A 16,278-nucleotide genomic window follows, 5' to 3' on the forward strand; every position below is an offset into this window, starting at 1 on the left:
TAGGCCTGTCACTTAAAAGGTGCTCCTGCCCCAGGCAAGTGGGCAGAGGTGGTGCCTCCTGTCACAGAGAGGGGAAGTGCCTCTGGCTGACAGGCCAGTGTCTCGGCCCTGGCAGGTTCCTTGAGCTTGGGTGAGGTTCAACAACAGCTTGAAGAACAAGACCAACATGCACTCCATCCATTCCACCCATACCCGTCCTCACCTCGGTCTGCTTCTAAGTTGGCAGGTCCAACCCATCGCAGCCTGCCATTCCCCCATACCAGCTCTGTGGCTTGTATTCCCTGATGTCCTCATAAGACACCGGGGTTGAGTCCTCCCCTCCCTTGGGCGAAACCAAATCCACACCCTCTCTTTGATGGGGCCTGGAACCTGCCATGGCAGCAGGTGAACCCTGCACCCCTGGGTCACCTGCCACCATGGTCCTGCCTGTAAGATGACCACTTCTATGCCTTGCCTGGCCAGGGTGGGAGCAGTGATGGGAGAGAGGCCCACACAGTCACCCACAGCAGGACAGTATTCCCTCTGTGCCTCGTAGTCATGCCCTGGATCTGGTGCTGGGTTCTGTTAATACACAACCCACCAAGCAGAAAACCCTGCAAATTAACCTGTAGATATTTATAGAGACAGTCCAAGACACACAGGCGTGTTCCTCTGAGGGCAGCCTGGCCTTGTGTTTGGCACACTACTCCATTCCCAGATCCTAGCACAGTGCCTGGTCACAGTGGGCACTCAATAAATATTTGCTAGCTGAATATTATTGGAATGATTGTGTGGATGACTTAAATGACTTTTCCTTCCTTTGCCTTCCTTCCCTGTCACTCTATCCCCTGAATCAGTGGCAGAGACTCTGATTTGCACCTCTTTGCAATCCCTGGACTTTGCCTACGGAGAGCCATCTACACAACAGGAGGGTAAGTTATGTATTATCCCTGTTTTACACATGTTGAAACTGAGGCCAGGAGGAGCTGAGGAAATTTCCCAAGGTCATACAGTTAATAAGAGGCATGCGAGGCTAGGTCTGTGTGACCCCAAGGCTATGCTTGCCGGGACCGTAATGTCCTGCTCAAAGGGCGTCCAGTCTAGCTGGGGAGGTACACAGCTGCATCAGGTAACGTGGCCATGGCAGGAGCACAGGATTAGTTGATGGGAGAGCAGTTCACACACCTTGGACAGAGGTGTGGAGGTGGGCGCAGGGCTGGACTGCAACTGTGCACAGGTAGGTGAGGAGGCGTGGCAAGAGCGCGCCTCAGAGGGAATCTGACGGGAATGACTCACACCTGAGGCAGGCAAGTTACAGCTGTGCCCGCAGGTGAGCTCCCCTGAAAACAGCAGCCTGGCAGCCAGAGCGCCAAGCCGAGACCCAACCAGAGACGCAGGAGGAGGCGCTGAGGTCCCCAGGGTGAGGGTTGCCAGCTATAGCTTCTCCTTCCTGAGCTGGCATATGTGACTGTCCTCTCCCAGGGTTACAGGTGGTTGACTGAGGGAGCAGGCCCACTTTAGGCAGGCGGCAGTCAGGAATGAGAAGGCTTCAGCCCGAGTAGGGGTACCGGTAGTGACCCCAGCCAGGAGGCCCTCTTCCTCTCCTCCCGCCCTGGTGGGTCGCCCGGAGCAGTGCAGGCCTGCCGGCATCTCAGGCAGGGAACAGGGCCAGCGCAGTCCTGGAGGGGAGTTTGAGCAGGAGGGAGAGCATCTGTGCGTCCGAGTGGCGAGTGGGCGGAGGAGCAGGCGACCGCAGACCCACCAAGCCGGCCTTTGAGCCTGGGGTGTGTGGGGGGTGTGTGTCAAGGGCCCCTTTGAAGGTGGGTAGGGGGATGCGGCCGGCCAGGGAGAGCTTTAGGGGGCGGCAACCTTGGCAGTCCGCGACTTCAGCCGTACGCCCCGGGAACAGCTCCCCTGCGCCCGGGGCTAGTCAGGAGAGCGCGGGAGCCTCGGGGAGCAGGGCTGCAGCCCCAAGGATCTCTGCGGGTATCTGCTCCCTTCTCCAGCGGGGCGGCCCAGGTGGCAGCACCCGGGCTCGCAACGCGGAGGCGGCGGCTTCCCGGGCCAGGGGCGGCGGCAGGGGCGGCCCCGGGATCACATGGGCGGAGGCAGGTCTCTGAGCCCCGGGCGGGCTCTCCCCAGAGCCGGGCGGACGGCAGCGGGAGCGGCGGCGACTCCTCGCCCTCCTGCCTCTTTCTCGCCCCTCCCGGCCCGACAGGTGAGCGACAGCCAGGTGAGCGCGCCCACCTGCGCACCCTCCGCGCCCCGCCGCGTCCTTCTCGGCGCCCTCGGCCCCTCGGCGCCGAGACCCTGTCCTCCGCCCGCCGCGCCGCTCCCTGCGGCCTCGGCGCTGGCGTCCTTGCCGGCTGGGCTCTCCCCGACCCGACCCGGCGCGCCTCCTCCAGTCCCCGGCCCCCGGGGTACTTTGGCCTCGTAGCAAAGAAGGCTCCAGAACTGGGAGAGCCGGGCCATCGGGCTGGGCTGGGCACCTCCCCGCGGCGCCCTCATCGCCGAGTCCACTGACCGGCTCAAAGGTCTGGGAATCTCTGGGCGTCTGTGAGCTGCCAGCGCTGGCCTGAGGACCTGGGGCCCAGAGGAGGGACAGAGGCCAGGCCTGGGCAAAAGGGAGAAGCCAACAGGCTGGGGATGGGGCAGACAGACCCGCCGGCTGGGGCGCCCCCTCTCCAAGCCCCCTTGTTCTTGACGGGCAGTGGCAGCTCTTGCAGGCTCTGCACCTCCCCAGGGGCTGCCCCAGGATGGGTGCTGGGCAGGGTGGTGCCCAGCCTGGCACTGCAGCTTCCTGCCTAGGTTGGCTCTTGGCTCCAGAGCTAGAGCCTCAGGAAATCCCACAAGGGCCTGTCTGCAAAGTCACTCCCTCGTCCAGTGGAGGGGGCAGTGGATGGGAGGCCTGGTCACCCTTGCAGCATCAGTGAGCTCACCTTCCACCAGCACCATGGAGTGCTCAGCTTGACAGATGAGCCCTGATCTCCTTTCCAGGGCTGTTCAGAGGGCAGCAGGCCCCGGTGGGGGGAGGTAAAAGCTTGGTCTTGCCCATCCCAGCCCCTCAGTCCAGCCAGCTCCCCACCTGGCCAGCTACCTGCACAGTCTGTTCTGGTGCCCATTCCTTGCACCATCACTCCTGTCCCCAGAGCTTTGCCGTCCCTGTGCCGCTTGCTTGCCCTCCCCCAGAGTGGGGAGGAAGTACCTTGTGCTGTCGGTTTTGGGGACAGGAAGCAAGCAATAGTGGGACTTAACCCCAGTGGTGGAGGAGGGGAGACAGAGGAGGTGCTGACCTCTTCTGCTGCCTGCCAGCCCCTGCACATCTATCCATCCTCCAGCAAGCCCCCACTGGCAGCCCGGACAACCCTCCTGGGAGCTGCTGACTGGGCTGAAGACTAAGGAAGGGGGAACCCAGAGTCATGGCTTCCCAGGGTGGGGGGAAGTGAAACTCAGGGGGAAGGGAGGGACTTAGTCACTTCCTGTACCTACCCCCAGCCCAGGACTGGCTGCTCTGGGACCTCCAGCCCCTCTTCTCCCCTTGTGGCTCTCCTGCCACCTTACAGGTGCTTAGGGCCCCACCTCTTGGTCCTCTCTCCCATAGGTATGGCGCTGACGGTGGATGTGGTTGGGCCAGCACCCTGGGGCTTCCGCATCACAGGGGGCAGGGACTTCCACATGCCCATCATGGTGACCAAGGTAAGGGGCTTCTTCCAGGAGATAAGGAGGTCCCCCACAAGTGAGATCTGCCCTATCCATCCTGCTGCTCACCCAGATCTTTTTTTCTGTTCTGGAACCAGAGGCTTGCTGCTGGGAGTGCTGCCCAGGGAGGGTTGGGACCCTGTCACCTTGGGAACATGCTGACCATTTCAGAAACAGGCCTTAGAAGTGAAAGGGGCTGTACCAAGGACGGCCTGCCCCTTTCCCCTGGGTCACTAACCCCACACCTGCTGGAAGCTATTTGGGGTGGTTACTGGAACAAAAGCCCTGTGAGTTCTTGGCAGTTTCCTCTAGACCCAGGCCTGAGCCTGGGCTGGGGAGTGTTCCCACAGAGGGCCGTTTGCAGGCAGCCACCTGCAAGGTGTGATCTGCATGGGCATGGCTCTCTATCCAAAAGTATTTCCAAGCACAGTTCCTGAAATTCCACCACTGCACATTCTTTAGGAGGCCTCTGTTAGAATGCCACTGTGGGTCAGGGGCTGCCACCAGAGGATAACTGGTCAGCTGGGCACACTGGCAAGAAGAGGGATGTTAAAGGGTACAGACCAGGCTAGTTCAGCCAGCTTCTGTGTTTCTTGGGCAGCAAAGAGGGAAGTCCCTTCCCTGAGTGCCCTGCTGCCTGAACATGGGTACTTCAGTTTCACCAGCTCCTCATCCTTACAGGTGACTGAGCGGGGCAAGGCTGAGGCTGCTGACCTCCGGCCTGGTGACATCATTGTGGCCATCAATGGGGAAAGTGCAGAGAGCATGCTGCATGCTGAGGCTCAGAGCAAGATCCGCCAGAGCCCCTCACCACTGCGGTTGCAGCTGGACCGGTAGGCCGCCGCCTCTGCTGGGCCTGCCAGCATCCTCACTCCCCTCCGCAGCCCCTACCACAGCCTACAGCTCAGCCCAGGCCCTGCCAGCACAGCTTTGAGAAGGCCTCAGGCTCTGTGCCCTGCAGCAGGGTAGAGGGTGCTCCTATAGCCAACCAAGTAAAGGTAGGCGCTGGGCTGGGCATGCACCCACAGGCTGGGCAGGGCGAGCTGGCACCAGCCACCTGGAAGCCCGGGTTTGACTGGTTCCCAAGAGTGTGCAGGGCTCAGGGTGTGGACATGAAGTGGTTGAAGAGGGGAAACTTGTGGGTAAAGTGTGCCCTGGGCTGAGTCTCCAGAACTCCTGCCTCCAAGAGAGGATGGCATTCATTTAGATCTCAGTTGGGGATGAGGAGTTTGGGGGCTCATTCCTCATAGAGCCCGTCTGTTTCTCATTTCTGAGCCCTGCAGGTGAAGGCAGATTCCTGGCTCCAGCTCGCCTGCAATGTTTGAGCCTAGAGGCTGGCAGAGGCAGGGGCAAGGGTGGGGCCTAAAGCCCAGGCTGTTGGGGGAACAGGTGGCTCCCTGGGGTGGGGCATCATAGTGAGTCACAGATCAGGAATGCTGGGAGATCCCCAGTGAGGAGATCCCTTTGGGCGGGCCTGGAACCCGAGTCAGACACTCCTGTCTCTTGGCTACCCCTACTGCTTGGCTTCCTTGGGACTCCCACCTCGCCTGGCTACCCTGCAGAAGCGGGGTGCTGCAGAAGCCTGGTCTGAAGATAGCTGCTCTCTTCATACCACTTTGGCCCTGAGTGTTTGCAGGAGTAAGACCTGGAGGAGGAGGGTGGAGAATACCTCATCTGGGAATGGGACCAAAATCTACAGGAGGCTGCAGTCTGGGCTGGGGGTGGGAGCTGCTGACACCATCACTTCTCCTCAGGTTCCTCTGCAGGGATGGCCAGAGAGAGGAGGGCCCCAGGGCTGTAGGTCCCGGCTGCATACCTCAGCCTGCAATTCTGCCAGGCAGGCCAAGCCTTCTGGTCTCTTTTCACTTGTGCCAGTCTGCCTCCTGGCCCGCAGGACACTTCTCTGGCATTCAGAAGCCAAGGGATGGGGGCACCTGAAGCTCAGTGGGTAGGGGCTGGTGGGTTTGATCCCAGACTGGGCCTGCTAAACAACAACAAAAAATAGCCGGGTGTTATGGCTGGTGCCTGTAGTCCCAGCTACAAGGGAGACTGAGGCAAGAGAATTGCTTGAGCCCAAGAGTTTAAGGTTGCTGTGAACTATGACACCATGGCACTCTCCAAGAGGTGACAAAGTTAGACTCAGTCTCAATTAAAAAAAAAAAAAGCCAGGGGCAGAGAGTAGAGTTCCCCTTGCTCTGCCCTGCACCCCTCCTGCAAGCCTCGGGTTCCTACTGACCTACCCTATAGATGTGGTCCAGGAATGATGGTGTGGCAGGACAGGACACAGCAGGCTCTCTCCCCACCCCCTAGCCAGCTCCTAGCCTCCAGTGACCTCCTGTCCAAGGATCCAGCTGGGATCCACTTTGGAAGGAAACCCTTTTGCTGGCAGGGAGCTGGGCCTGCCCTGCTGTCTGGGCCCTTCACTGCCCATCTGAGGGGTCAGAGAGGTTTCAACCTTTATTTAACAGGGATGAGGCCTGAGGAAGGGACTGAGAGTGACCCTCTCAAAGGCATTCCAGCCATCAGTGGCTGAGCTGGTAGGGGACAAGCCTCTGAGTGGGAAGAGTGGGCAGCTGGCCAGTACACTAATGGGCTTTAGGACTTTGGGCAGCATTCTTCCCTTTTCTGGGCTTCAGTTTCTCCATCGATTATGATACAAAGCAGCAGTTCTCTCTCTCTCTTTTTTTTTAGAGACAGTCTCACTTCTTTATTACCCTCGGTAGAGTGCTGTGGCGTCACAGCTCACAACAATCCCTCCAACTCCTGGGCTTAAGGGACTCTCTTGCCTCAGCCTCCCAAGTAGCTGGGACTGCAGGCGCCCGCCACAACGCCCGGCTATTTTTTGTTGCAGTTTGGCCGGGGGTTGGGTTTGAACCTACCACCCTCGGTACATGGGGCCAGTGCCCTACTCCCTGAGCCACAGGCGCTGCCCAAAGCAGTGGTTCTCAACCTCTGGGTCACAACCGCTTTTTAACAATGGAAATACCTTGCGGCATTAGGAAGGTTGAGAACCACTAATATAAAGAATTACATGCAATTAGCAATCTTCCCCCAAACTGAACTACAAACTGATGCTGACCAGTGAGTGACAAAGTCTAGATGAAATGGGAGAAAAAGGTGGAGCCAGATAATGTGAGGAATTTTTACTTTTTACTTTTTTTTTTTTTTTATTGCAGTTTTTGGCCAGGGCTGGGTTTGAACCTGCCACCTCCAGTATATGGGGCCGGTGCCCTACTCCTTTGAGCCACAGGTGCCACCCAGGAATTTTTAATTAAATTGAATTTTATTGAATGTTTTGCTAATATTCTGGGCTTTCTATATTTTAATGCCAAACTGTCCTTTTCTTTTAAGAAATGATAGTGGTCATTGATGATAGTAGTTTGTTTTGAATTTGGCAAAGTTAAGGCCAGGCACCATGGCTTACTCCTGTAATCATAGTACTCTAGGAAGCTGAGGTGGGAAGATCACTTGAGGTCAGCAGTTCAAGACTAGGCTGAGTAAGAACAAGACACCAGGGTGGCGCCTGTGGCTCAGTCAGTAAGGTGCTGGCCCCATATACCGAGAGTGGCGGGTTCAAACCCGGCCGGGCGTTGTGGCGGGAGCCTGTAGTCCCAGCTGCTCAGAAGGCTGAGGCAAGAGAATTGCTTAAGCCCAGGAGTTGGAGGTTGCTATGAGCTGTGTGAGGCCAGGGCACTCTACCGAGGGCCATTAAGTGAGACTCTGTCTCTACAAAAAAAAAAAAACGAACAAGACACCATTTCTATAAAAAAATCCAAAAATTGGCTTGTCGCCTGTAGCACAGTGGTTACAGCACCGGTCACATACACCAAAGCTGGCAACTTTGAACCCGGCCCAGGCCAGCTAAACAACAATGACAACTGCAACAAAAAGCCGGGTGTTGTGGCAGGCGCCTGTAGTCCCAGCTACTTGGGAGGCTAAGGCAAGAGAATCACTTAAGCCCAAGAGTTTGAGTATTCTACCAAGGGTCACCTAGTGAGTCTTTTGAGACTCCATCTCAAAAAAAAAAAAAAAAAAAAATCCAAAAATTAGCTGGATGTTGTGTTAGGTGCCTGTAGTCCCAGCTACTGGGGAGGCTAAGGTGGGAGGATTGCTTGAGCCCAGGAGTTTGAGGTTGCTCTGAGCTAGGAGGTTGGACAATTAAGTAATTAAGTTCAAGAACTCAACGCTAGAAAAAGTACTACATACCTCATTGTTGAATATCACTACAGTCACCTTCAAGGTACTCCCTTAGGGAAATCCACCCTTCAAAGCAATTTTGGAACTCTTTTTTTTTAGAGACAGAGTCTCACCTTATCACCCTCAGTGGAGAGCTATGGCATCACAGCTCACAGCAACCTCCAACTCCTGGGTTTAGGCAATTCTCTTGCCTCAGCCTCCCGAGTAGCTGGGACTACAGGCGCCCACCACAACGCCCAGCTACTTTCTGGTTGCAGTTTGGCCGGGGCCAGGTTTGAACCCGCCACCCTTGGTATATGGGGCCGGCGCCCTACTCACTGACCCACAGCGCCACCCGGAACTGTTTTTTTGGAATGGCCATCAGAGCTATCACGTATATAAGGTCTGACAATTAAGTTTGAGAACTCATCCTAGAAAAAGAGATGACACCACTGTATTCTATCCCAGGCAATAGGCCCTGTCTCAAAAAAAAAAAAAAAAAAGTTGCTAGCCTGATGTCCAAATGTTTGGGACGTCTTACTAGTCTTGAGAGCCAGGTCTGGGAACAGGTGGGCCCTATGACACTCCCCTCCCTCTGTATCCTCTGTAGGTCTTCAGTTGCCCCTTCCAGGCAGACCAATGGGGAGAGCTCCTTGGAGGTGCTGGCCACTCGCTTCCAGGTAAGCTGGTGCCTCCCACCTGGGAACCTCACACCCTGACCACCTTGGTGTGAGCAGTTGGGCAACCTAGCTCTTCCCTTGGCCGCTCTGTTCACAGGGCTCTGTGAGGACGTACACTGACAGCCAGTCCCCACTGAGGTCTTCCTACTCCAGCTCAGCCTCCCCCAGCCCCCGGCCAGGCAGCCCCTTCTCTCCCCTGCCCCTTGCCAGCCCGCAGGCTCAGGCTCCAGAGGCAGCCATCAGCCACAGGTAAGCGCATTCTATTAGCACCCTGGACGGCTGCACCTGGCTTCTCAGGGCCTCAAGAGCTGTGCTTAGGAGTACCCCGGGCAGGCTGGGTGTGGCCCTGGCATACATGCTGTCTATTTCCCATTTCAGTTTCCAGAGCCTGGCATATTCCCCGGGATTTGCTGCCACTGACTGCCTGTCCTATGGAGGCCACCCCAGAAGCCGACAGGTGAGGCCCCCTGGGGGAAGGAGAGAGCCAAAGAAACAGAGGCGGCCCCCATTCACTGGTTACCAGCGCCCCTGGGGCTGCAGGTGGCAGGTCCCACCTGGGCAGCGCTGGCTCCATCTCCTAGCGACAGGCGCGCCTCTCCTGGGCCAGGGAGGCCTGAGCCCTGCCTGGCTGGGTGGCCTGTCCACCTCCTGCCTTCCTCTGCACCATCACCCCCTGCTCCCACGGCCCTTTCCTCCTGAGCTTGCTGGCTTCCTCCCTTCTCTATGTTTCTCTTGGGCTGAAGCTGAAATAGTTTCGCTGCTGCTGTTGGGCTGGTTCCCTTTTGGGGCTGGCTGCATCACTTGAACACATTCCTCCCTATTCCAAGCCCCTTGCCTGCCCGACTCCCACCCCAGCCCCCTCTCCTCCTCTGACTCAGCTGCAGATCCCCATGGGACTGTGGCTCTGTCTCCAGCTGCACTTAGCTTATCCTCTGTCTCCCATTCCCCCTTCTCCCTGACTCCCCCTCTACCAGGTCCCATTGGCCACTGGTGATAGCTTGGCACCCCCCTGCCCCCCCGTGGTGGTGTCTCATCTCTCCAAGAGCAGGGGTGGAGTGGTGAGGGAGAGGGGCAGCCAACAGTCCTGGCCACAGCTGCTGGGGGCAGCATGGTGGGGGGGTATGTCCTGCTTTAGGGTGAAGGGGATGAGGCCCAGCTGCAGGGACCTACCTCTGATCCATTCTGCATTCCAGGAAGCAGAGCCTCTGGGGGTGGCCTGGGGGCCCTGGAGAAAGAAGAAGCGGGACCTTCCAGGGGCTGTGTGGGAGGGGCTCTCCAGTGACCCACTGTATGCTTAGCCAGGCACCTTGGCCACAGAGATGTGTCCCTGAGTGCCCCTTCTTTAAGGAATTTAGATGTAGTGGTGGAGATAAGGGAGGGAGCATGCAAAACAATTTTGGAGCAATTAGGGACTAACAGTGTGGTATTAATTACGAAAGCAGGAGGCATTCTGGGGGGAGGGCCTGGGAAGGCTGTGTCAGGAATCTTGCTGGACATTAGAGGTGGGAGCTGGCAGGATGGAGGTTAGAGAGTATTGGGGGACACTGAATACAGGTGGGGTTGGGGGAAGCAGTGGTGCAGGTAGAATGTGGCAAGTGAGGCTGGGGCCATTTCTGGAGTAGGGGGGTTTTGCTCTCAGACAAGCTGGAATGCACTTGGCCTGGGGCTGGAAAGGTGGTCAGCCCTCACTTGCTCCAACTGAGCCTGCTGAGGGCTGTGGCCCCTGAAGGTCAGCCTTGTGGGGGTGGGGGAGGTGCCAGGGAGTGGTTCTCAGACCAGCAGCAATACCCAAGCACTTGGCAGAAATGCAGCTTTTCAGGCCCCAGCCTAGACTTACGATGTGGACACAGGGCTGTGGGGCAGTGGTCTCTGTTACTAAAACAAGCCCTCACATAGGACATGGAGGTACTCAGGGCTGGGTGGCAGGGAGCCTGGTTGGGTCCTAACTCTGCTGCGTGACCTTGGACAAGCCCACCTTCCTCTCTCTGGGCCTCAGGACAGACTGGATGCCCTGGGTTCCCTCCTCTGACCCTGAGGGCTCTGGTCATTCCTCCAGCAGCTGCTTCACCTCAGACACCCTTCTAGGCTTTGGGGATTCATTAGTGGAAAAACAGAGACATTCTAACTCTGAGAAATGATATTCTGGTCAAACCTACAAATGAGGCTGGGTGGTGGCTCACGCCTGTAATCCCAGCACTCTGGGAGGCTGAGGCAGTGGATTGCTTGAGCTCAGGAGTTCAAGACCAGCCTGAGCAAGAGCAAGACCCCGTCTCTAATAAAAATAGAAAAACTGAGGCAAGAGGATCACTTAAGCCCAAGTGTTGGAGGTTGCTGTGATCTATGATGTCATGGTGACAGCTTGAGACTCTGTCTCAAAAAAACAAACCTACAAATGAGGCTGTGGTCCACCCAATGGGTGTGGGAGTCTCAGGGGTCCCACAGCTCCCAGTTGAAAGAGGCTGTACACTTTAGTATCTAGTGGCTCTAAGAAACCCATTTGATTTTATTAATTTCCTGAACTTGCTTAGCAGCAGAATTTCTCCTGCCTCCCCACCCTCACCACTTACTTGTGAACATCCCTGTGCTTCCCTGCTTCACACAAGCTCTTGATGGGCAGGGGGATGGAGAGCAGCTTTTCTGGACTTGGAGGTGGAGGGTCCCTTCTTTGAAGGCAGGGACCTAGCACCTGGGAGGGAGGGAGGTTCTAGAAGGCAGGGCCTCTCTAGGTAAAGGAGCTGGGTGGGTGCCTCCTCCCCTGGGCCTACTGGGCAGGTGCTCATGGGAGAAAGGGCTGATGGATGGGGGACAGAGGTGCCATGGCCTTGTAGCTGACCAAGACTGTAGAGAGCCCAAGGCATAGGATACCACCAGCCCTTATGGTGCCCTTCTGGAGACTGTGAGTTTCCCCCTGCTGGTGGGCACATGCCTTGGTGAACAGATGCCAGGTGAACAAAGCACCTCTCCCTCTGGCAGGGAATGAGGACTTGGCTTGTGTGGGACACACACTGGCCCATCTGGAGAGTGCCTGAGGAAACCATAACATGGTCCCTCAGTTGACCACACAGTGCCAGGCCCTGTGTGTGGAATCCCAGCCTTGCCTCTGCCCGGGGGCTTGGACCAGCCACTTTGCCCTCTGACTGGCAGCCTCGTCACCTGCAGAACCCCAAGAGCAGAGAAATGTGAACTGCTGGAAGAGGCCAGGTGGGGTGAGAGTCTAGGGGTATCTACTCAAGACTCTGAAGATTTAGCTTTCAGCTTAAACATTCATGTAATTTTTTCATTCAACCCCATAATTCATCTGTGACTTTGAATTTGAAGGTCTAAAGAAGTTGACTTCCCGGGAAACTGTGCCCATCGGCCTGCTTGGCTCTCCTTCCATGGGCTGGCAAAGGTTTCTCAGACTCCATTAGTCTGGCACTAGGAAGGGGGCAGAGTAGGGAAGTGCAGGCCAGAAAGTGGCTTCAAGGAGTGACAGTGAGGTTGATTTCCATGTTGAGAGCAAATGTAAGAGCCCAAAATGAGTAAGGCATACCTGGGAGGGCTGTGCTGCCAGGTATAGACCCTGGGTGGCCTTGGCCTCCCAGGGCAGTGGGAGAGGCTGGTCAGGCCCTCTCAGGAGAGCGATAGCACATATTAGGGAGAGAGGTCCTCTGTCCAGGCCGGGCCCTATCACCTAGAGGGCCTTGAATCTTTCACACCACCACTTCTGTTTCCATCTCCTCACTGCTTACTGTTTGCCTGTTCTGGCAGTGAGGGGCTGAGCCCTGGCTTGCAGCATCTTTGATCACACAGAGCATGATGTAACAGAGAGGAGTCTGCACAAAGGAACTTCTGTGCTCTGTTTTTCTTTCACCTGGTGTCTTCATTCCGCCCCTTGCCTAGTCCCCTCACAGAAGCCCCACACCCCTACTGACAAGCTGGACCCTGGCCTCCTCTCCTCCCAGGACCTGGCATGTTTGGAGGCCTGGCTCTGAGGGCAGGGCCTGGCATTGGTCAGCGGGGGCCAGGAGCCCTCTGGTGTTGGGCCTGGGAACAGCCAGGCCTGGCGCCCTGAGGTGTTGGCTAGAGCCCCAGCCCTGACTCCTCCCGCTGTCTCCCCACAGGCCGGCCTTGGCCGTGCTGGCGACTCTGCTGTGCTGGTGCTGCCGCCATCCCCGGGTGGTGCCCGCTCCTCCAGCCCCAGGCTCAGGTACTAGCAGGCCCTGGGCAGCTGGGGAGGGGAGTCCTGGAGGGCTGGGTAGGGCTGGAGGGACAGGGCCACCTCTAAGCCCAGCTGGCTTTCCTCCAGCTCCCAGAACCCTCCCCCCACACGCTTGTCCTACACCGGGCATAGGACCCTCATTCCTGCCTGCCTCCTTCCTGCAGTGTGGACTCAGAAGGTGGAAGCCACCTCCTGGACGAGGACTCAGAAGTCTTCAAGATGCTGCAGGAAAATCGTGAGGGGCGGGTGGCCCCCCGGCAGTCTAGCTCCTTTCGGCTCTTGCAAGAAGCCCTGGAGGCTGAGGAGAGAGGTGGGCCCCAGAGCTCGGGGAAAGAAGGGTCCCCTGGGCAGCCAGGCTTTGGCTGGGAGGTCAAGGCACTAGTGTATCTTTAGCGCTTACCATGGGGCCAGGTACCCATCCCTGTATGTGGCAGTTGAGGTCTGTACTGGGAAGGGATTGGGATCAGGAAAGTGCCAAGGGCATAAAGCAGGTGGTGGGGCCCATGGGCTCTGAGTCTCTAGGGAGAGCTTCTTGGAGGGCGGGGAATCTGACTTGGCCCTCGAAAAAAATAGACTCTATAGACTTAAACGGCCTTATAGTGGTGGCAGCAGGCTCAATGGCATGGAGGGTGGCAGTGGAAGTCAAGTCACTCAGGAGACTTAAATAATGACTCCAGGTAGCTTCCAAGTGAGCAGTGCAGACCATGTGAGCTCTCGTCAGCAGTCAATTATTCATTCGACAAACGCTGGCAGTGCCTTTCTGATGGACCAGGCGTGTGCAGAGTGTGGGGAATCAAAGGTGGTTGTGCCCTGATGTCCCCCATGAGGAACTGTAGAAGGTGGCTCAGGAAAAACACCCTTTAGAGAAGTGGGGAAGGGTCACTGCCCTGTCCAAGGATGTGATGGGACAGACAGGAGAGGTATTTGAGTGGCAAAGTGACCAGTACCTGGTGGCCGGTTCCAACTCTGACAGTTAGCTCCAAGGGGCATTTTGGGAGGTATGCAGGGGAGGTGAGAAGGTTTGGAGCAGATCTTGCCTGTAATGACTCTTAGGCTGTGGCAGGCCCCAGGAGGCAGGTGTAGGGGAGGAGGAGTGTAGGTATTGATGGCCGAGGGACCCTTAGCATCTTCAGCTACAGACAGGACAAGCAGCCAGCCAGATGTCCCCGCTCAGTTGTCCCACAGCTTTGTGTGTAGTAACTACACACAAAGGCCCTTTGAAAACTGCATGGAGGTGCTGTGGTCCTGTGGTGAGTGGGGTTACTACCCCCACATCATCACTACTAGGTCCCAAAAGAGGGAGTGCGGCTTCCCTGGTGTGGCAGACACCAAGCAGGGGTGGCCCCAGGTTGCCTCAGAAAAACAAACAAGCCTTGACCCTACCTCCTTCATGCTGGTGACCAGTCTTAGCCATAGGACTGCTGTGATCACCTTCCTTCCTCCTCACCTGCTCTTGTACTCCTTGTGACTTTAGAGGTTCCCCTGTAAGGGTGCCTTCTACAGCCACCTTCTTAGTGTGGCTTTGGGAGGAGCTGGGGTGCTGGGTGCTGCTGGTGGTGGCTGCGCCCTCACATGTATGTCTGTTCCCCCTCCCAGGCGGCACGCCTGCCTCTGTGCCCAGTTCCCTGAGCCCTCAGTCCTCCCTGCCCACCACCAGGGCACTGGCTACCCCTCCCAAGCTCCATACCTGCGAGAAGTGCAGCACCAGCATCGCGTGAGTGTGGGATGCTGGGGGGCTGAGGGGCATGCTGGGGGGATACAGGGCACTTACACACTCAGGAAGGCTGGGCCCACCAGAGACCCAAGGGGAGGTGCTGCTCCTGTGGCTTTGGGGTGGGTTATTCGCAGCCTGCTTGGAATGCCTGTGCTGGCCTCTTCCGGCCACAGCTCCTCCTCCTTCCCCCTCCCTTTAATAATCTCAAAGCCTCTGGACAGGGTACCTCCTCCTGAAAAATCTAGCTCTTCCCTCTCCCTCACCCTTTGCAACAGGCAAGATTTTCCCCAGGCATGTTCATTCTTCTCAGTGGGTGGCATTATAATGCAATCACATTCTCTGGAAGATTGAAAGGTCCCTCCCAGGCAGATTTCTTACTGTGTACAGCCTTGAGGGTCAGGTGACTGACAGGAGGCAAATTCCTCCACCTCCCTGCAATTGAGTTTTTCATCTGCAGAATGGGACATCCAACCTCCCTGTGTGCAGAGACAAGGAAAGTGTGTTGAAAAGAATGTTGTATGTGTCCTCTGAGTCCCTTAAAGGGCTTTTTAAATGCTGACCCCTGGGCCTGCCCCCAGAGCTAACCTCTGGCCTGAGAACTTGCATTTCTGACTCGTTCTGGACTGATGCTGCTCACCCTGGGACCCAGGGCCACACTGTAACAACCACTGCTCTTTAGAAATCCAGAAAACATGGGACAGCAGCGTCTCCTTTTTCCTTTCCTGGTGGTGGGTGAGGGTATGTTTAGGGCGTTGTCCAAGTGACAGAGAAGCCAGTCCCTGATGCTGGGATGGGGACCAGGCTCCCTGGGGGTGTGGCTTCATGTCAAGTATTGGGGTACTGACACCTTCCTGTCCCCACAGGAACCAGGCTGTGCGCATCCAGGAGGGCCGGTACCGCCACCCGGGCTGCTACACCTGTGCAGACTGTGGGCTGAACCTAAAAATGCGAGGGCATTTCTGGGTGGGGGACGAGCTGTACTGTGAGAAGCATGCCCGTCAGCGCTACTTGGCACCCCCCACCCTCAGCTCTCGGGCCTGAGCCCATCACCCCTCATCTGCCCTCCCTTCTGGGCCACTAGGCCAGGGCCCTGCCAGTCCCAAGTTGGCATGGCGGGGGTGACAGTAGGCAGTGGCTCTTATGTGAACTAAATTCAGAGGCCTCAGGCCCCTTTGTCCTCGCTGAGTGAGGCCAAGGTCTGGGACCTGTCTTGGGCTGCAGTCTGGTGGCAGCCTCGCCTTCTCTGGCCTCTCCCCTGCAGGACAAGCACTGGGCCAGTCTGAGGTGGCCCCTGCGTTTCATGTCTCTGTATACCACGGGGCTGTGCAGAGTGGGACACAGAAGTATCTAGAAGGAGAGAGGTGGGCCAGAAGCAAACTGTACTCCCTGTGTAAAGTTTCTGACATATAAGCTCTATGAATATATAAATGTGGACAAAATAAAAGAGATGGGATCTTTCCTCCTCTCCTACCCCAGCCCAGGGTGTGAGCTGCTCCCCACCTCTGGGCGGAGAGTCTTTATTTATCCCCCTTCAGGTCCCCCACATTCCCTGCCAGGTACTCCCACCTGGCTGTCTCCATGGAGGAGGCTTGCCTCTCTTAGCCTGGGGGTCACCCGTTCATGAGGATGCCTTATGCTTTGGAAGGACTGAAGTTCTCACTTCAGGGGAGGGAAAGGGAGATGGGGGGTGGCCTGGAGACCCACAGGCTGGACTGGCCTGGCTCCGTCTGTAGTCCTTATGTTGCCTGGTATGGACACTACCAGCCCTATTGCCAAATGGACCAACTGAATGGGCACAGGAAGGCTGCAGAGATGGGGGATGCAGGGAG

The 16,278-nt window shown here is 57.1% G+C and overlaps 1 protein-coding gene across 1 annotated transcript; it reads left to right on the forward strand.

The window, feature by feature from the left end:
• The first annotated feature begins 1,478 nt into the window (after positions 1 to 1,478).
• PDLIM2 (PDZ and LIM domain 2) lies at positions 1,479 to 15,907 on the forward strand. The gene is given in 13 exon segments (XM_053578562.1): positions 1,479 to 2,179; positions 2,181 to 2,316; positions 2,319 to 2,453; positions 2,456 to 2,513; positions 3,581 to 3,675; positions 4,360 to 4,511; positions 8,465 to 8,534; positions 8,632 to 8,783; positions 8,913 to 8,991; positions 12,638 to 12,723; positions 12,900 to 13,045; positions 14,332 to 14,449; positions 15,313 to 15,907. Coding segments are annotated over 13 exon segments (1,773 nt in total). The 5' UTR covers positions 1,479 to 1,811; the 3' UTR covers positions 15,491 to 15,907.
• The last annotated feature ends 371 nt before the right edge of the window (positions 15,908 to 16,278 follow it).

The sequence above is a fragment of the Nycticebus coucang genome, chromosome 24 (genome assembly GCF_027406575.1).
Source record: "Nycticebus coucang isolate mNycCou1 chromosome 24, mNycCou1.pri, whole genome shotgun sequence".
In the NCBI taxonomy this organism is placed as follows: domain Eukaryota; kingdom Metazoa; phylum Chordata; class Mammalia; order Primates; family Lorisidae; genus Nycticebus; species Nycticebus coucang.